Below are 19933 nucleotides of genomic sequence, written 5' to 3' on the forward strand. Positions count from 1 at the left end.
TCTGAGTGAGTTTGTTTAAAAGCAAGGCACAGACTTCAGGACGGCTGTGTCGGACTCGGAGTCGGCCACCATGTAGTGGAACTCTGTGAGGCTGGGGACCCTATTACACGCCGCACCTGAGGAAACAGAAACACACCTGTTAGACAAAAATACTTCATACTCATTATGACTCAAACGATGTGATTTCATTTATTTTTTCCTACATTCCTGTTTAATGCATGCTGAGACCTTTCTCAGATACTTATTAGTCCTGCTGTGTCTTTCTTGTTATTGTGTATATACTGTAAATATCAGAGAAAATGTGTTATTTGAAGCTGAAAGAGGGTTAAGACCTGCATTAAAGAAGGAAAGCCAAAAGATGTGTGGGTTTCAAAGTTTGCCACCGTTGCCATGAGAACTAAATTTCGAGGGCTGGACAGATTTGGGGGAGCTCTTGGAGGAACAATGGATGACAAACCTAAAAGCAGAAGATACTTTGATGTGTGTCTCAGATCCAGTAACCTTTAGAGAAAACATGAATCGATGTAACTAATGCAGGACCTCTGTTTAAAAAAAACAAAGTATTTTTCTAAAACATCAAATATAAAATTCATCAGCTGTGCCGTTATAATCCTAAGCACATGATGTGAACTGCTTATAATGCAATGTTTCGCTGCTGTGTTCACATTAATGTCTTTGAAAAATAGATTCATGGGGGAAACGGTTTTAAAATCTTGAGAAATCAATAATGGAAAAAAAAGTTTAGTTTTCAGAACTGAGTTGTTGAAATTTAGGTTTGTTATTCTGTTTTATTCTGTTTGATTTTTTTCTTTGTCTAAAATAAAAACAATGACAAACAAAATGTGTAGACTAAAAATGAATCGGTTCTTTCAAAGGCGCCTAATTGGGAAAAGGGGTGAGTCACGTAATTAAAATCTGATCACACTGTTTGTAGTGCTGTTGTAATAATAACTAAATAAGTATTGATTTTTTTTTAGACAACTGCAGTAATTATAACCCCACAAACAAATAGTTATCCTAAATAACACTCAGTTGAAACAGGCTTCACTAACTTTAATAATGTAATAATATTTATGAATTTATTAATATTTTCATGACAATGTAGAAAATGGTAAAATAATTCAGATGGTTTTTGGAGTATTTACGTTTAAAATTCTATTTAAACTCCCAAGAAATCTAAATGTGTACATTTTTTTCACCATTACAATAAATATGATAAATCCCACTCATAACCAGGAGTCGCTTTTTCTCTGTCCACCACAGAGAAAAAGCATCTAAACACTAAACTCAGTGTTTAGATGAGGATTGTTAAAAGATGGTTTGGTTTTTTTTGGATCTCAGTCATCACTGGGTGAAGTTTTCACTTTCCTCATCCACATTATGGTGCCAGAAACGAGTCGATTTAGTTCCTTTTTCTTGGTGATTTTATGTTTTCATCATTAAAAATTCTGTACATCTCATTTTTTATGGCCACAAAATAGAAAGAGAGGGTGTTTCAATTTAACAGATTAGCTCTTGGATCTTTCCGTTCTTATGCTGACATTGGCACCAGATCTGCTCCAACTACACTTGGATTGTTCAATACACTCAATAAATTAAGTAAATTGTTCAATTTTAAACTGTTTAAAAGTAACGGTTCAAAGCTTGATTTGGTGTCTGCATGCAAATTATGTAGGAATCCTGATAGTTGACTGGTTCATGCCTCACATCACACAGCTGTTAAAAAACTGAAGCTAAAACTTTGCTTCTTTTTTCAGATTAGGTCTCGTTTCTCTTTCCGAATCTCCACTTGATTCAGGTGGAAAGATGCTTTTTAGTCTGTTTTCCAAGGAGCTTTGAGATTCATCAAAAACTTTAAACCTTCACAGTATCATGTTGCAGTCTAGAGTTGGATATATTCTCATTTACACAGCTATTCTGGTGTTTTACCTTCGTATATAACGTTTTGCATCAAGTAAAACCACACAGAATGATCAATTTTGTTCACATAACCTGTTTTTATTATCTGTGCCTGGAGCTTGTTGGGGAAATGTGTTAAAAACAGTAACGTAAAGTCAGAGGAGGCAAATATAAGTGTAAAATCAGTTTGCCACTTCACTGCCCTGTAAATCAGTTTTGTGTATAATTTCAAAATTTTTATGGTCAATGAAGCAGGCAGTTGGCACATCTTGCTGTCTTTTTATATCGCTTAGCACGTATCATTCAAAATGTACCTGAAGCTCCACAATCTGTTGAATATATTTCATAAATGTGACATTGAATCTTTATAATTGGCCACAAATGTGCAGTGAAAATTCTTAGGGTGAGGCAGAAAGCACCGCTGATAGGGGGCGGTGTTGAGCTCCAGAGGCAAAATGGGCAGCAATCGCTTTTCTTTTATGCATTGAAAGAACTGAGAACAATTGGAAAAATATAGAAGGAAGCAGCCATTGTTTGAAAAATGAAGGCAAGCAAGGAAGATTTTCCAACAGCTGATGGAGAGGATAGACGCATGGACCTTATATACTAATAAAGATAAGATCAGACATGATTTAGATTTTTTTTTTTAAAGAAAGGGGAGGTCAACCAAAAAATATGTACATTTTGAGCTTACATAGACTTTATTTGGTAACACTTTATTTGAAGGGGGGGTGAATAAGACTGTAATGACACTGTCATAAACATGTCATAACACCCGTCATGAACATGAATAAGCCTTCATGAATATTTATGACTGTCATAAACATGTCATAACACCCGTCATGAACATGAATAAGCCTTCATGAATATTTATGACTGTTKTCATAAAGYGTMATTCGGTAAATTATGACACTTTTAATACAAAGTTGACATTATTCAAAATGTCTTTGTTATGACAACTTGACATTAACCAATAAATCATTACTGATATAAAGTTGTTATAAAAGTATTACTGATTTCACTTTAAAAATTAAGTATCTTTATTTTATTAGAGGTAAAGTTTAAACAGTAATGATTTCTTGGTTAATGTCAAGTTGTCATAAAGACATTTTGAATAATGTCAACTTTGTATTAAAAGTGTCATAATTTACCGAATTACACTTTATGACAACAGTCATAAATATTCATAAAGACTTATTCGTGTTCATGACGGGTGTTATGACATGTTTATGACAGTGACATGACAGTCTTATTCACACCCCTTCAAATAAAGTGCTACCCTTTATTTTAAGCTATGATATTGGTGAACAGTGTGGAATTAATGAAAGCATATTCAAATGTTTCAACTGAGGTTAAAACTGAAATATAAGCTTCAGTTTGGGGTTTTATTTAATCTGTACGTCTGATCCCAGAGGAATCGTTGCATCACAGGTCATGAACCTCACTGCATGTCACTGGATCAAACATTCCTGTCAAAGACGAATATCTGTCTGCTGTCAAGTGTTTTTTTTTTTTTGGCGGGGGGTGAATTTTCATAAATTAAACTACAGAAAAAAGAGCAATGTTTGTGTCAGGCTGCTATTTCTTTAAAAATGTTCTGGCTCTGGACTAAAGATACATGGAGAAGATGTTAATATCCAAACCTGGAAATGAACTTTTTAGGCTTCATTCATGCAGGGCTGCCTTGTGAAAAAAAGTTGTATATTAACATCATAGCACTATTAGGTGAAATTCAACCCATCACATTTAGTTTTCTCCCCCCTTCATCCCAGCGGGAATGCGTCATTACCTTTGGAAAGAGTCCATTTGTGAACCCGTACACTCACCATAATGGCCTGTTGTGTTAGCGCAGATTATGGCTCCAAAGAAGTCAGAGTAATGCCTCTTGATTCTGGAGATGGCCGACTTGCAGGCTGCTGAGGGATCGGCCCCGTTCCTCATCAGCTCCACAGCCAAGTAGCTGTTGGCAGCATGACATGGAGAAGACATGAGCAAAGCTAACAAGGCTGCAGAGGGTCACAGACCAGGATCATGCTAAAGATGCCTTCAGAATAATAATGTGGTCTGGAAATGAGCACAGAAAATAAACTTCAAGAAACGGTGAATCAGTGAGTTTCCTCTGCTTTTAAGTTGCTGGACGGTTAAATACCAAATGTTGTTAACCCTGTTAGCCTGAGGTCAGAGTGATAACACAAAGTTTATTTCATTACATTAGACATTTCCAGTACTGGTGGTACACCTACAATGTCCCCTTACACATTACACTACTTCTGTTTTTGTCACTTTTAAATGTTTCAGATTAAACTGTTAGTATCAAGCAAAGATAATCCAAGAAAATATGAAGCACTGTTTTTAAAAGATTACTTTATTAAACTAAGCTAATACCTGGCCATCAATGAAAATAGAATTGCTCACCAGAAAATTCACATCTTAGAGTGACAGAAAAAAAGGAGGGTTTGGAAGTGGCCTAGTCTAAGTCTAGGCTTAAATTCAATTGAGATGATGTGACTGAAGTTTTCTGCAAACAGTGTGGGCCAGGATTCCTCCAGAGATGTAAAAGACAGGGGAGCAATTACTTTTTCACATGCTTGGTTTGGACAGTTTTCTTCTTTTTCATGAAATAATGTTAAAAATAATTTTATTTTGGTCTAGTTATTTTTGTCTTTGAATTTGTTTGAGCTGAAAATATTAAAGTGACAAACCAAGGCTTTCTAAAAGTACTATTTATAAATCCTGCTCCCTTGTGAATCCTTCTGAACATACATCAAGATGTCCTTTGTTGCATGTTAGGTACCAGGAAACCAGGATTTTCTTCTTTTAAAGCAGTGCATTATGTCATTAAAGTCTAAAACTAGAGGCTGTTTCTCCTCAATATACACATCAGGGATGGTTATAAAAATATGGATAATGGTTAGCAGGTTGGCCTCCAATCACACCATTAGGAGGAGAAATGTGGGCTCACATAAACACATCGCAGTCTGTTAATAAGCACCTCTTCCAGAAGACAGATAAAAAAAAACAACAATCTTTTAAACAGACAGCCCTCAGATGTGTTCACCAAACTGGGCTGACATAAATAAAAGCTATAGCATAAAGAAATAAAAAAAAGGTAAAATCTCACTTCTGTTCAGAAATGTGCCGATGACAGTTTTGGGGCAACGTAGCCAAGCCTCTTTTTTTCTTCTCATTCTATTCATGTGTCTGGTGTTCGAGGGGTGACAGAAGCAGCTGAGTGTTTAAAACCAACACATCACAAATGTTGATATTCTTTGAGCATTTTTTGATGCTGAGGTGAAGCAAACAGAAAACTACGTTACAGTTGTGTTTTTAACGGTTGAAGAATAAAAATCAAACTTCAGAACCATGAGATGGATCCAGCCATCATGATGAAGACAGATCAGCTGTGTTTAAATAGCTGGAAACCATTTGAATACACAGCAAAGAGACTATTTTTATACGTTACACTAAAGATGTAACCCTTGACTTTCAAATCAACTATTAGATACATTCATATGACTGGCAAAGGTATTCATACCCCCATTTTTATCTTATTTTATGTAATACACCAACACACAGTAGTGCTTGATTTTGAAGTGGAGATTTTGCTAATAAAAAACTGAAAAGTGTGGCTTGAATTTGTATTCTATGTCCTTTGATCTAATACCTCAAAAATAAAAGGTGGAAGAAAATTAACAATAACACCTTCAATTTATAAAATGCTTTTCTTATCCCAAGGGAAAATTAAATGTTAAGTATCTTCAAAGACTCATTGGGATGGTGATGCTGTGGGCCGGATTGATCCTCTGTAGCAGTCAGTCTTGCAACTAATCTGAAGGGCCTCTGACTGAAGACCGTCTCTGAAGTGTCGTGACATGAAAACAGCTCAACATGCAGCAGAGACGATATTCCACAGTAACATAACGCAATCAGTAGTAGGCAAGCTCTGCTAATCCGCCACATTTGCTTTTGTTGCTCCTCTTTAAATCTCCGTCTGGCTCTACAGTTAGAACGCTGGGCAGAAAGACGAAGTCAGGGTTATGATGTTTATCCATCGAAGAGATGGTTTGATCTTTGTTAAGTTTAATAGCTGCGCACTATCCTAAACCAGAGGAAATCATTTTCCAAATATTGCAAAGCCTCAACCAAAAAAATTATGCAAATAAATTCAGAAAAAGAACAAAGCAGAGTTAACATTGCAGATCTACTCCAACATACTGCCACCATGAGCGACGCAGTTCTAGAGTCAAGATCACACCGTCCTCATAGGTCAACAAAGTGGTGGCAGCATCTTGCTGTGGTGATTCTTTTATCCAAATTAAAAATGTGTTTAGATGCTAAAAGGACTTGAAACTGCGATGGATATTCACGGTTTAACAAGAACTGACAGGTTCAGATCGAGGAATGCTTTTGTGTTAGAATGGCCTAGTCAAAGTCCATAAAAGAAACCAACTGGGAACATGTGCAAAGCTGACAGACAAAACCCATAAGTGTTCTCAAGTATCGACTCAGGGCTGAATTCAGAGGTGGAAAACATGAAGGGTATGATCATGAAAGTGTCTGTGATGCCGTCTTCACGTTTTATCATTGGAAACAGAAAAAAAAATCACCTGGGCAGGAAGCGCATCATGATGTCTCCGTCTCCAGTGGCGGCGGCGGCACCAGCTGAGCTGTCTGCGTAGGCTCCTGCTCCGATGATGGGGGAGTCCCCAACGCGGCTGCAGCACAACACACAGTAACAACATCTACAAGTCCTACACAACAAAATACACAAAACTGGATGTTTATTTCTCACTTGTTACAACCCAACATTTATCTGTTCCCAGAACTTAACATTTTCGAAAATAAACACTTGACCTTATTAATTAGTTAAAGTATTTATCAGTTAGTGCAATCAGCTTTTAAGTAGATATTATCTTGTGTCCTTCAGCTAAGTATTTATGCCACAATAGTGAGAAACCACAACATCCTAAAGCTTTTATACCTGATGCAAACATATATTTGTTCATTTCATACTGAGAAGCAGCTTGTTGCTATAGATTGTGTCAGATTATAAAAGACTCATCTACCAATGTGAAAGTTCCAAGTAAATATTTCATGCTTGATTTAAGGCAGTCCACTACGAAGATGAAATATAATGTTAACTATATTTTTATTAGTTTGCAATGGAAGAGAAAATGTCTTTGAAGGAGGATTTTACATTCAAAAATACAGCCTGTTAGCTCTCCTCCAAAGTGGTGTTCCAGCAGCATGTTTTCACTGCAGATCAGAGGAAACGAACCAAACATGGCTTTAAAAGAACAACTTCACTCGTTTCCAGAAGGTTGCCAGATACTTGAAGTTTATGCAGAATCATTCAGACAAATTTTCTTTTAGCTTCAATGCACATAAAAGGGAAGATATTGACATAAGTTGCACGAATGGTAAATGTAAACATGGGCCTTGAAGGGTTTGAGAAACATTCAGGATGAAGTAATCATGTGAAGTTCAGCAACTGAAATATCCAAAATGGGACCAATTTTAGATATTTACCTAAAAAGATTCAAATGAATAAACAGCTTTTTATCATCACTTCTATTGCCATCACAGCCATACAGAGCAGGATTAAGTCAAATGATTTCAGGTTTTCATTCTACATCATGGACATCTGAGAACAAAGGTCAAAATATTATCATAAAATGATCAGTCCGTATTACCCACCTCTACATTACACTAAGTGAAGCTCTTTGGAACAAAGTCCATCTCTCATTTTTTTTCTTATCTTGCTCTGTACTTGATAAAATCAAATGTTGTGACTTATTAAAACTTCAGCACCTGTTGACAATGTAAACAAACAGCTGATTGTGTTTATTGCCAAGCACTGAGTGATGACTTGCTTTTATTTGTTCATAATGTCTTCGAGATCAAAATTCAAACTTGCTTCATTTTTCCTGTTCAAAAACTGAGCAGTAATCAGACAGAAAAAGTCTGCAGGCATGATTTTAAAATTCTCACAGCGGCTCCCTGCAAATAAACACAGAGCTGGGCAAACACACATTTCTCAGTATTTAGCATGAGAGGAGCCAGACTCTCTTTGACAGGCAGGAAAGTATTTTCTCCACCAACATGGTCATCTCCAAAGAGCTATTAGGCGAAAACTCGGAATCCAATTCATAAACATTCCTGAGACATGATCAATTGCTAAAAAAACACTCCGTCACCCTGAGAAGCATTATCCATTTCAGATCAATGTTGTAAGAAACTTTATAATGATTCTACAGGAAGGCCAAGAGAGGTTTAAAGATCGGTAGTCTCCATTAGGTGTAGTGTGAGTCTGTGTCTATCGAAGAGATTAAAGAGGAAAAATCAGCCCATATGGAAGAAAATATACTCAGAACATTTAAATTTTAGATCAGTGAAAACAAATCTACACACCCTGGAACCTTGTGTGACAGTCCATTAGTCGACGTTCCAGCAGCCATGTGACCGTCTTTATCCACGGCAATCATCCCTGGTGCAAAGAAAAAACTAAATGCAAGCTATTCAGTTTATTTGTAAAGAACCAATTCACAGCATAAAGTCGTTTCAATTCAATCACACATGCATTCCAACTGATAATCAAACAGTGCATTAAGCTCAGTTTATTATGCAAATGAGACATTCAAAAGTTTACATCTAAAGAAACCCAGCAGATTGCATCAAGTCATAGACTTGTAGCATATAATAAACTTATAGTTAAATTAATATAAAGTTTTATTATGAAATGGTACTGAAACAGATTCTGTTTGCTGAGTCGTGGTTCCCTGAATACACACTTAGAGGAAAAAGGATAATGAGCATTCCTTCATATCTGAACCCATACAGAACACAAGTATTGAACCATAGAAAGTAGAAAGCTGAGTCTGGGGCTCAGCAACACCTACCTATGGTGTCATGGGAGTGTATATTAACCTGCCGCTCTCCATTGCACTGTGTTTGCGCTGCCTTTGGTCCGTAGGGTCCACACGACGCTGACGGATCTGGACTGACGTTCTGTTGACAGATGATGAACAGAGATCATTTCTTCCATCTTGACTTTCATCCTGGGACTGATTCACCGCAGCAAAACACGACCCAAGAACCCAAAATTTTAAGCAGTTTTTTCAGCAGATTTTCAGTGGAAATGGTTTTGCATATAAAATCTGACAACTAACAAAGTAAAAAGTCATAAGTGAAGTTTCTCCATGTTCATTCGGAGTGGCTTTAGGTATCATTTCAGGTGTGATTACCTGAGAGCTTGGACTGGTTTGACCATCTCAGTTTAAGCTGCAGAGTAGTGTGATCAGTTTTTCTACCCAGTTAAAGTAGAAGTTTTATTCTGATAAAAACTAAAAACATCCACTTTTAATATCAGTGAAAAACAAGGACAACTTTTGCATCATTCTTTTGAGATTCAAGTGGCTCCTTTATTGATATAATAAGAATTATTATGTTATATTGCAATATTAGTATTCTAGTATCTCCGTTGGACAATGTCTACCACCCTGCGTGTGAAGTTGTAGCAGAACTGAAGACTTCCTTCAGTGCATCCTATCTGCACAAAAGAGTGTTTTCACAGATCCTTCATTCCAGATATTAGACTTTATATCCATCACTGATCCCAACAAACTCAAACATCCCTGTGGATATTTGCAGTTTTTTCCCTTCTTGTAATAGTCTGTTGTATTTCTATGCACAAATATACATGCACATCTTGTGATTTTTTTTTTTTAATAATCATTTTCTATTGTATTCTAGTACTTCAAATCAATTTTGACTTACATTTACCACCAAAAATCTTTTAAGAATGTGTGGTTAGCTTCTCTATTCAACCACATTTGGCTGCTATTCCAGCTGCAGTCTTTAAGGTGCTGCTGTACAGACGTCTTCTTTTTCCAAATAACCTCAGTTCAGTCAGACTGGAAGGAGATCATCTGAACCCAATCTGTAATCTGTACTGAATTGTCTTATTGTTGCTCAGAATGTGGTTTAGGAATGTCAGAATTGTGAAGGTGACGTTTCCACCTGAAAATCAAACTGACAAGCAGAAGTTGTGATGAACTCGGAACATCCTGCCCATCTTAGCTGATTCGCAAAACAAAGCAAGAAAACAAACTAAACATTTATAAATCTGATATTCTCAACAGCTGTACAAATAATTCATCAGTAGCATAAATCAACCAACAGCAGAAGTTTTTAAAAAGAATCCATTTTCAGCAAAGCTGTTTTCAGTTGTATTAAAGAACCACGATGTAACAAATGAAGACTTTAAACCCAACAGGTAATCTTTTCCTATTCCACAACCTTAACTGCTCTTCTTTAGGATGTATTTCCCGTTTGGATTTGCCATATTGATCCATATTTTTTCAAAAATGCCATACATCTCCTCCTGTAATTTTATACTGAAGATTCCTGACATAAAGCATTCGGTTCGCCTCAGAAGGTATCAGATATGGAAAAGGTTTAAGTTGAGTAAATCATGTTGCTTTAGAGACTGAGGTTTTTGCTCTGTCTTCTTTTCCGTAGATTTTCAGATTGCTTTAGATCAGGACTTTGACTAGGCCATTCTAACATATCCATTGCATCTTTGGCTGTATGTTTAGGGTGGTTGGTCTGCTGGAAGGCCTTCTTTTGCATTCAAGTCTTCTAATTAATTATATTAGAAGACATAAAGACACATTCTTTTAGAGTAATTGATTTATTAGTTACATTTTTAACCCAACTTCCAACATTCCTATCCACTCAGTCTGAGTTTTTCTGCACTGCAGATATTTCCAATAATAGCTCCAGGAACTTCAGAGCCATAAGTTTTGCTCCTAAAAGTATGAATAGAGAGAATTTGATCAATGGAACAGTGGATGATCTCTGGATACATAACGCCTCCCTGTTTCTATAGATGTTGTGACATTGTTGTGGAAATGAAGAGGAGTCTTTTGAAGAGAAGCAACAGCTCGTTGCTGTAGGGCATCACCTTTACCACAAAAGCTGACTTTTTTTTTTTTGAGGTACTTTAGTATGCCTGTCAATTTTCCCTTTTGAAATCAATCTTTTGGAAGCAGTGCGCCCGTGGCAGACACAAGCGAGAAAAGAAACAGCCTCGCACACATGCACTTACCTTTCGATAATTAGGTTGGCAGTTGCCCTTCAGCCACTGTGAGAAAACATTCAAAGATTCGTTGGTAGTCAGGTCTTCTGCAACAAAGCCCATGTTTTCAGCAAACACAGAGGCTACGAAGAGAGAGGAAACACTTGGGTCAAGTTGCACATAGGAGACCATGTTGACCTCAGGTTAGGACTTAAAAAAGATTCACAGACAAAGAAGGGACTGCAAGCAATTTTAGTTCATTTCAGCATCGGTTTATCTGGTTTTAAAAGAGCTGCTGCTTTGAAAGGTTTTCATCATTCAACTGGGAGGAATGGCGTAGCAAATATGATGAATTGGTCATCAGAAGGATATCATGACATACAACAGAAATTATTAAATCTCCCAGATTTAATCATGTTCATAATAGTAAGTAAAGCTCCATATAAAGATGTGCAGACGTTGAGAACAAAGTTCGTTCTGTTACAAAAAAAAAACAAGAAAGAAAAATGTTCTAAAGGAAAAAGGGATTATAGGTTGTTTAAAAAATTGCATCTGCAATTTTCTTTAGAAACTCAAACACTTCCTGTATGAACTGAAAAGTGCTTGAGATTGAGTTTTCATGTGAATCCCTGAACTAACATTTAGTTACATAAGCACTGCTTTTGACAGCTGCTTCATATCTGGACTGCATGGAGTCAAACAACTTCTACACCTCTGAACAGGTGAACAGCCCATGATGACTGGACTACATCCACAGGTTCTTAAGATCTCCTGGTTTTACCTCAAACTGAATGTTCAGTGTCTCCAGAGTCATTTGGTCAACAATGGGACTTTACAGGGAGCTTTCCTGATTGTGTTGGGTTTTAAAAACATCTGGAATTTCATCTCAATTTAAATATTAGAAACATATGTCCAGTTAAAAGCATTGATATGTCTGGCACTTATTGTTCCTGCTGCTTGTAAGCTGATTTGTGATGTTTGACTGCTAACATTTTGAACAGAACTGTACATCATGCTGGGATAAAAAGCTTCAGTTTTAGCTTCAGTTCCTGTGCATCCCTCTCTCCTCATCCTCAGCATAAAGGGAGCTCTTGAACAGGTTTTTTTTTGTACGACTAGTGCGCAATTATGCTCTTCAGGCTCAGGGGACTATATGACCCATGTGTTTTTCACTTACTCCTAATGATTGTCATTTCATTTAAAAGCCTATGCTGTGTCTAAAAGGTTTGGGTTCTAATTGAGATCATTAATGCAGATTCGAGCGTCCTCAGACGCTGAAAGCAGTTCCTTTTAGACTCTATAGAATTATACTAAAACAAGCCGTTATGTTAGAAATGCAATTTACATTCTGTGTGTTGTTCAAATAAATGAGTCCATTATTCCTGGCTGTATCACCCAGGGTGTATGAACAGCAATCCCCACATACCTGACTCTCCCACTAGCATCGTATGTTCAGTGCGCTCCATCACGGCTCTGGCGACTCCAATAGCATTTTTGATTCTCCTCAGGTTTGCCACTGCTCCCACCTCCATCGAGTTACTACTCAGAAAGCACACAGACAGGAGACATTCCTGTTGGTTGGCTGCAGCCAAATACCATCTGTGAGCAATATATCTCCATTATAAATCAGTGTTGGGGAAGATTACAAAGATCATATTCTTGAGATTCAAAAGTGTGCATGGTTTTTTTCTTACAGATATAGTATTTATCTGTTGACTGCTCTACTGGATCATCAGCCAGGTGTTTGTCTTATGAATGCACAATGTGTCTGCTGGTGTTTATTAAATTTCTTCTCCATGTATATTGAATCGTGTAAAGGAAAATATCCACAAACAACATAGTCGTAACTGAGAAACAAAAAAGGGTAAAATTTCAGGGGGCATTCACTACAGAAAGAGTAAACAGCTTGCTACTCGTCCTTTGTTGTAAGCTGACATTTACTTCTCATTATAACTTCTGAGACTGTAAATGTTAGTATTTAAGGACCTAATAACTGGAACGCTTTCAGATCATAATGAGACTCTTAATTAGTACTTCCCTGCAGAAGGCTTGAAGGAAAGGTCAGCCAGTTAAGTGTGGAAATGGAAATAAGCAGCACAAATTGTAAAATAAGTAAATAAATAAAAATAAATATGTTGATAGCCGCATGTGACTGATTAGCATTTTTAAGATGTGAATCATGTAAACATACATTCTAATTTTAAACCTCTTCACATCATTTTTTTTCTGTCAATTTAAATATATTTCACACTCACATCAGATAGTATTGAAGCATTATGACTTAAAACAAAGCTGCTTTCACTTGGTTCTGTTTACAGTGCAAATGGTAGATAGTTATAAATAATAACCATATAAGAAAAAACATTTCCTGCGTATAATGCCGACTTCACTTGTAAATGTATCTGTTGTAAATTATATTACTGTAAAAATTAACATTTTTTCTTTGTGTAAAAGCACGGTGTCCGCCCATTACCCGTTCATGATCATGGCATCCAGTGTGGTTTCTCCAGTCTCATCAGGGCTGCCACCAAAGCCCACAGTGCCGTCACATTGGTCCACTTCACAGCGGGTGCAGCCCTCCTCCACGGCGTCCAGCACGGAGCCGCCGGACTGCAGGGCATGCCACGCTACGCAGAAAGACAACCAATCAGGATGCAGGGTCAGAGGTATGTTTCAGATGCCACAAACAGCATGAGAATAATACTCTGCAGGTCAGAAAAGTGTGTGAGATAAAACTTACCCAACCAGCATTAAAATTAAATACTATAAACCAATGGAAAGTAGCAGATTTTAGGTCAATAATAGAAAATATTTGCTGTTTTCGGAATCTAGAATAATTTTATAACCACAAACTCCGGTGTATTTCACACCAAGTTGAAAATAATAGTAAGAAAAACCTTCAACTTCCCATGCTTGTTCAGCTTCCCTGTGACCCCACCCCATTCTGTTACCCCACAGAATGCTGCTGCCACCTCCAGGTCTGGTGGTGGGGATGGTGTATTTTGGGTAATGTGCAGGCACAAGGTTTCTTTTTTCTGCCTCTCAGGTCCTCTGAGCAAAACTTCTTCTTCTGGCCTCTTTGCAACCGATTCTTGTCACTAGATTTGCTCACCTGAGGTGGCAGAGCTCTGCAGCTCCTCCAGAGCCATCATGGGCCTTTTGCTTTCTTCTATGATTATTGCCCTTCTTGTCTTGGCAAGACTGCATTTGGTAATTCTTCTATGTTTTGTCTGCAGACTGCACAGTTCTTCATGAAAAGCTCAAAGTAGGAAGTATTGTTTTATAACCTTACAAAATGGATCCATGAATTGGTTGCACAGGCATTTATTATGGGTTTCAGGGCAAAGGGGGGCTGAATAGAGATGAACTCCAGACTTTAGACTATTATTTGTAAAAACAAAAGATTATTTATAATTTTCTTCCATTTTACATTTCTGCACAGCCTTGTGTTGGTCTCTCTCATGAAATCCCTCCAAAGCACAGCAAACTTTGCTTTCATAACGAGACGAAATGTGGAAAAGTTGGTGAAAAAGAAGCTGCATTTGGCAAAAACACAAATCTGTGCTGAGCCAAAACGAGTCAGTTTTGCATGATCTCCGAGATGACCAATGCGACGGCTTCCTGCTAAACAGGGGGGCTCACAAGCATTTGGTCACTGATCCCCTAAGAGCCCCTGAGGGATCAACACACCAACTGATGCTACAGCCATCATCTTCCCATTAAATGCTCTGGTTAGTTCAGCTTTATTTTCTTTTCAGTCCAAACCTAAATTATGTTTTTTTCCCCTCTCTTTTACAAAAACAAGCAGAATAGAAGTGGAGATGATCCCGCTGATGCCTGTTACTGTAATCCCCCAATGGAAAACAGTTGCTGGGGTAAATTAACGGTTGCGGCTTGCATCGTTAAATATTTCCCACAAAATATTCCCGGGTGTATTTTTCAATTTCATTTCCTCTGCATGAAAAAAAAAGAAAGAGCTGACAGACACCTGATGTATTAACAGGCATCCATCTATAAAAGAGCGAGACTCTCAGCTGAACTTAAATCATCGACGGCCCTGAGCTGATGCTTAAGATGTTTTGAATACCGTTTCTATCATTTTTGGCGCTGAGCTGTGCACCCACCGGAAATCGACTTGATGGATAAGTCACAAGCGACGGCGAAATATTTTCAGTTTCAATTTGAACATGTCCAATGTATCACCCTGAAGGAAATCAAACAGAGTGAGGGCAGGCCTGCTGGCGGCAGCTATGAAGCCTTGTGGGTTCAGCCTATTTCATACCCTCATCTAAGACTCGGCTGGTCTTTCATACGGATAAACTCTAGCTGAGTCACAAGTATACAAGAAAAAAAATTAATGGTGTGAGTAGAGAAACGTGAAAGTAGCGGTTATGAATCGGCCAGGGCCTGAACTTAACCACACATACACTCTGCAGGGACACACACACCCCTACACACACACACACACACACTCGTTTTTCTACTTTCATGGTTGAAAATTAGTCCAAGGGATTAATTTCTCAGGTATTAATAAGTTTGCAGCTAAGATGTAACACAAATATTTTCAGAGCTGCAACATTTGCATTTTTCATTATACATCCTAGTTTTATAATCATTTAGTCCGCAAGAGGCAAGTTAACAGCATATTCCTTTAGCTAATGAAAAGAAAGGGATTTTGAATATTCACAGAAATGTCCTTGTTCATAATTTCTCACAGGAAAAGGTGACATTTTAACCTATTATAACTAACAGAGATGAATCTAAACTAATCGCTCAGTCTGCTAATCAGACTGGTTGAAGATTATATCTGTAAGGCAACAAAAGTCTATATGAAAATTAAGAAGGTTGTTTGAAATAAAAACAATATATAAATGTAATTATTCAATATAGATTTTTACAACAGCTGTAAATATTACAACCTGGTTGCTTTGCTCAGTTACAAGCTGATCTAAACATCCAACTGCTGAGCAAACTGGATTTTCAAGACTAAAGGAGAATCAAACTGAACAAGGTAAAAATGCAGCATTTTCTATTTTTTGTCAAAACAAATCAAAAACATTTCTACATTAAATGTCCTGGATTGACGTATTGTCACATGAGTGAGCGCAAACTAAAAGAATGGGTCTACTTCATTTCCAGCAGCCGTCAGCAGGGTTAATTACAAGCTGTGAAGGAGGAGTTTATGTCACGTGAACGCAAAAGAAAATGTATGCAGTTCAAATAACTGATTAATAAAAACAAATAATAATTACTGTGTCATATATTGAGTTATTTGCAGCATGAGTCAGCAGATTGAGCGATTTTATTCATTCCATAAGGACTTTTTGTCCAATTAGGCAGAAGTGTTGATATATTGTCATCGAGAATATTTATTTTAAATACTATTATTAAATAATATTGTTGCAGAAAATTAAATTATAACTATAACTTAAATTAATCAGAGGAGGTAAATCCGTGTTTCATTGTTTTATTTAAAACAAATCATTTTTATCTCAATCGCCATTTTTAAAACTAAAATTAATATTGTTGGGTATAAAACATATTTGTTTTACATAAGCATTTGTGTTTCTTTTATTAGGAAATCTCAGTTCGAAAATATAATCCTACTAAGTTTTCAAAGTAAATTTGCTATTCATAATTAGACGGATGCACCGACGTATCGTTTGAAACCAATGAGGACCATATTCTTATGTACAGGGATTTGTGTGTAAACTCCACCCACGTCATTTGCCGCGCCGCTACATACAGCGGCATATAAATGGTGCGGACCGCACCTTTTCAAATCTGTTTAGTGAACATGTAAACACACACGAGAGGGGATTGCGACCTACCTGCAGCGGTTGCACTCTTAAATGGCCACGTGTTGATGACAAGCGGTAACGAGGTAAATCCAAGCCGAAAATACAGCATTAAAAGGAAAACATGGAGAGATAAAAGCATTTTTGCTCTGTTCTGTTCACTTATAGACACTAAAATATGAAGCTGTCAGGTGGCAAGATGTCACTTGACGGCAAACTAAAAATAAAGAGGAGATTTCAAACAGAAGTCGCTTCAAAGAGAACTACTTATCTTGTAGTTATCAGGATATTGCATTTAGACTTCCTTGTTGTGTCACATGCTGAGTGGGCGGGGTCGGCATTAAAGGGACATTACATCTTTCTTCAACACGCGTTTAGTAGACATTTACAAAATTAGATAGAAGACGGCCTGGGTTACAAAATGTAAGGGAAACATTTTCGCTTTGTTGCACAGTTATAAAAACAGACTGTATCCCGCATTTCCTGAATTTCCCCACAGCGGTACATTAAAAAGGAAAAGGATATTTCTATCCCATGGACAATCCTTCAAGAAGCTGGTCCTACACCAGTTCCTAATGAATACTTAGATATAAACTTACCTGACTTAACATGCCAATATCTGCAGAATATATTGGCAGATATTGTATTATTACATAATGGTATATAATAATACCATTATATTATTATTGGAATGATGTTAAGGAAGAGCAAAGCTTGCTTTCTGATTTGCTATTAATATTTGTTTTTAGTTAGTTTTTATCATATATGCAGAGAGAGAGTTTAAATAAGGCCAATTTTACATCTACAGGTGTATTTAAAGCAGAACTGCTAACGTTTCCAATAGTGCCTCTGGAAAATTTTTTTTTTCCAGAGATCCACAGTTTAAGGGAATTGTTGACCCTTAAACTCAACAATAGTAACATTTGTAAAATTTTGCTGTAGTTGGACACGGACCTGCTCTCATATTAACTTACTCGACAAATGGCATCCACTTTTTTTATATAGGTGCACATCCTTTTGACTTGCTTCAGAGGGCACGCTCATTATTTACACCAGGATGCTCCAAGCTGACCACTTAAAAGGTGCAAAGTGAAACCTTGCTGTGCTGCTGGCAGATTGGGATCTCCGTGACTCCTCTCAAGGGTTTAATTTACATTGGAGACGGAAGGAAACCAAGGTAAGTATTTGCTGCATGTGCTTTTGTAGATGTTGGATGGTTTGTTTGTGCTTGGCAAATGTCAGCAAGCTGAATAAGCGACCCTTGTTGGCTATTGCTCACATTTTCTGATATTTTTTTCCTGCTCTGTTTGTAGCTTGAATCATATTCAGGATTTGTATTATGAATGTATATCATTTCTTATGGTTGTCCTTAGAATCGTTTCATAGTTGATAAAATGCCTGTTTAAATCTGTACCACCTCTTTTGGATGTGCATCATTTTATGGGATCATATTTTTGCAGAAAATATGCAGAAGGTTTTAGGTTGTAACAAAATTCAAAAATGTATTATTTTACACAACAAATTGTTGCATACTTCCACACATAAGCAGTACTAATTATTACTCTCTAGTTAAGTATTATTGCTGAACCAGAGCATCTGAAAAACAAACTGCTTTGTCTCACACTGACTCTGACCTCATGAAATCGACCTGCAGTTTCTAATGTAACTTATTTTGGAGCTCACATGCAGTGGAGCAACCAGAAACTGTGCTCCAGTAAGAGCAGAAGAATTACAAGGTATTTAGCGAAAAGGCAACTCAAGTACTAAGTAACTGACCAATTGATCTACTGACTGATTGTGCTGTACTGCATGAAACCGGAATTAATAGATTTGAACTGAATTTACAACATAATAGACTTTCCATTATATGTAAATGACTTATTTGTAAAGTGCCTTGAAATTATATTTGTTGTGATTTGATGTCTCTGATAATTTGATTATTAATCTGAACAAAACATCAATAGTTTTGATTCACCATGAAATGTGGTTTTTGTCTGGAACTTTATCGTTATTTGTTTTTTAAAGTAACACAACCCAAAATACATAGACTCCTTTCATTTACCTAAAACACATTTGTGTTATAATCAATTTTCCTAATTTGTTCTTGTGTAAAATGTAAGGTTGGTAACTAATTTTGCTGTCTCCTGCATTACACTCCATGAATGTTTTTTAGTGAATTGTGCACCACACAATGGATTTATGGATGGGAATAATTAGACGGCAAAATAAATTATAGATCAATGCCATTCAAAATTATATTTTACTTTTCTGGTCTTCTAAGAAAGAAAAGGAAAAACAAGTCAGGATATTATGAAAGACACTAACATTTGGTTCAAGGCTGCAGTGCGTGACTGAAAGCTTAAAGGAGACTGATAAAAAAAAGTGAAAGAAACTTTAGAATTACCATCATTGGCAAACACTTAAACGAATAAAGGAAAATCAGCAGTAATTTGGGGTTCTGGGAGATTGTCTTTGTTCGTAGTAAGGGTTAAAAAGGCTGCCCAGACAGCTTAATGATTGGACTCTGAAGAAGTGCTCTGGGTCATTTGGTCTGATGAGTCCAGATGTTCTCTTCTCCATCACGATGGTTACTGCCATTCTCCAACTCATGGAAGCTGTGTTATGATCCCAGCTATCTTATATTATTCTATATTATTTTTGCTTGGCTTTGTTTTCTTTACTGAGCGTCAGTATGAGCACTTCTCTGCCTTCTTCAGTGAGCACACTACCCTCTGGACAAAGCATGCAACACTGAGAGGATAATGTTTTTTTGATTTCCCCAGTGCTTTTAACACAATTCAGCGTTCACTACCAGTATGTGAGAAACTCCAGAAAATAAAGGTGGTTGCCCCCACAACTGCTTGGATTATTGACTAACTGACAGACAGATCACAGTTCGTAAGAAAGAAGAGTTGTGTTTGAGGAGGTGGTTGGCAGAACGGCTGCACCGCAGGGAACCTGAAACTCAGCACTTCTCTTTACCCTCTACAGCTCAAACTTTCAGGTGAACTCACAGCTCTGTCATCAGCACAAATAAGAGCTTTAATTTCTGCAGAAATACTTGTGACCAGTACGTAAATAATATCTAGATAGTGAAAAGAGATTGAACTTTCAGAGGAATGTCTGCAAAGATCACAGTGTTTTGTAGGTGTATTCA

The 19933-nt window shown here is 37.1% G+C and overlaps 1 protein-coding gene across 1 annotated transcript; it reads right to left on the reverse strand.

The window, feature by feature from the left end:
* Positions 1–2: 2 nt before the first annotated feature.
* Positions 3–17101, reverse strand: aga (aspartylglucosaminidase). The gene is made up of 9 exons (XM_008421058.2): positions 16810–17101; positions 13452–13605; positions 12405–12517; positions 11009–11121; positions 8799–8907; positions 8311–8386; positions 6507–6614; positions 3726–3859; positions 3–116 (listed from the first exon to the last, which is right to left on the reverse strand). Exons 1-9 carry the CDS (start codon positions 16916–16918, stop codon positions 16–18), a joined length of 1017 nt encoding a protein of 338 aa, XP_008419280.1. The 5' UTR covers positions 16919–17101; the 3' UTR covers positions 3–15.
* Between the last annotated feature and the right edge of the window lie 2832 nt (positions 17102–19933).

This window comes from Poecilia reticulata, linkage group LG10, assembly GCF_000633615.1.
Source record: "Poecilia reticulata strain Guanapo linkage group LG10, Guppy_female_1.0+MT, whole genome shotgun sequence".
NCBI classification, from domain to species: Eukaryota; Metazoa; Chordata; class Actinopteri; order Cyprinodontiformes; family Poeciliidae; genus Poecilia; species Poecilia reticulata.

Excerpts from the sequence above, each read along its gene's own strand:
- aga (XM_008421058.2), bottom strand. The coding sequence starts at position 16,918 with ATGCTTTTATCTCTCCATGTTTTCCTTTTAATGCTGTATTTTCGGCTT. Across the intron at positions 13,606-16,809 it reads TAAGAGTGCAACCGCTGCAG|CGTGGCATGCCCTGCAGTCC; the intron begins GTAGGTCGCAAT and ends CTTTCTGCGTAG. Across the intron at positions 11,122-12,404 it reads GATGCTAGTGGGAGAGTCAG|CCTCTGTGTTTGCTGAAAAC; the intron begins GTATGTGGGGAT and ends CTCTCTTCGTAG.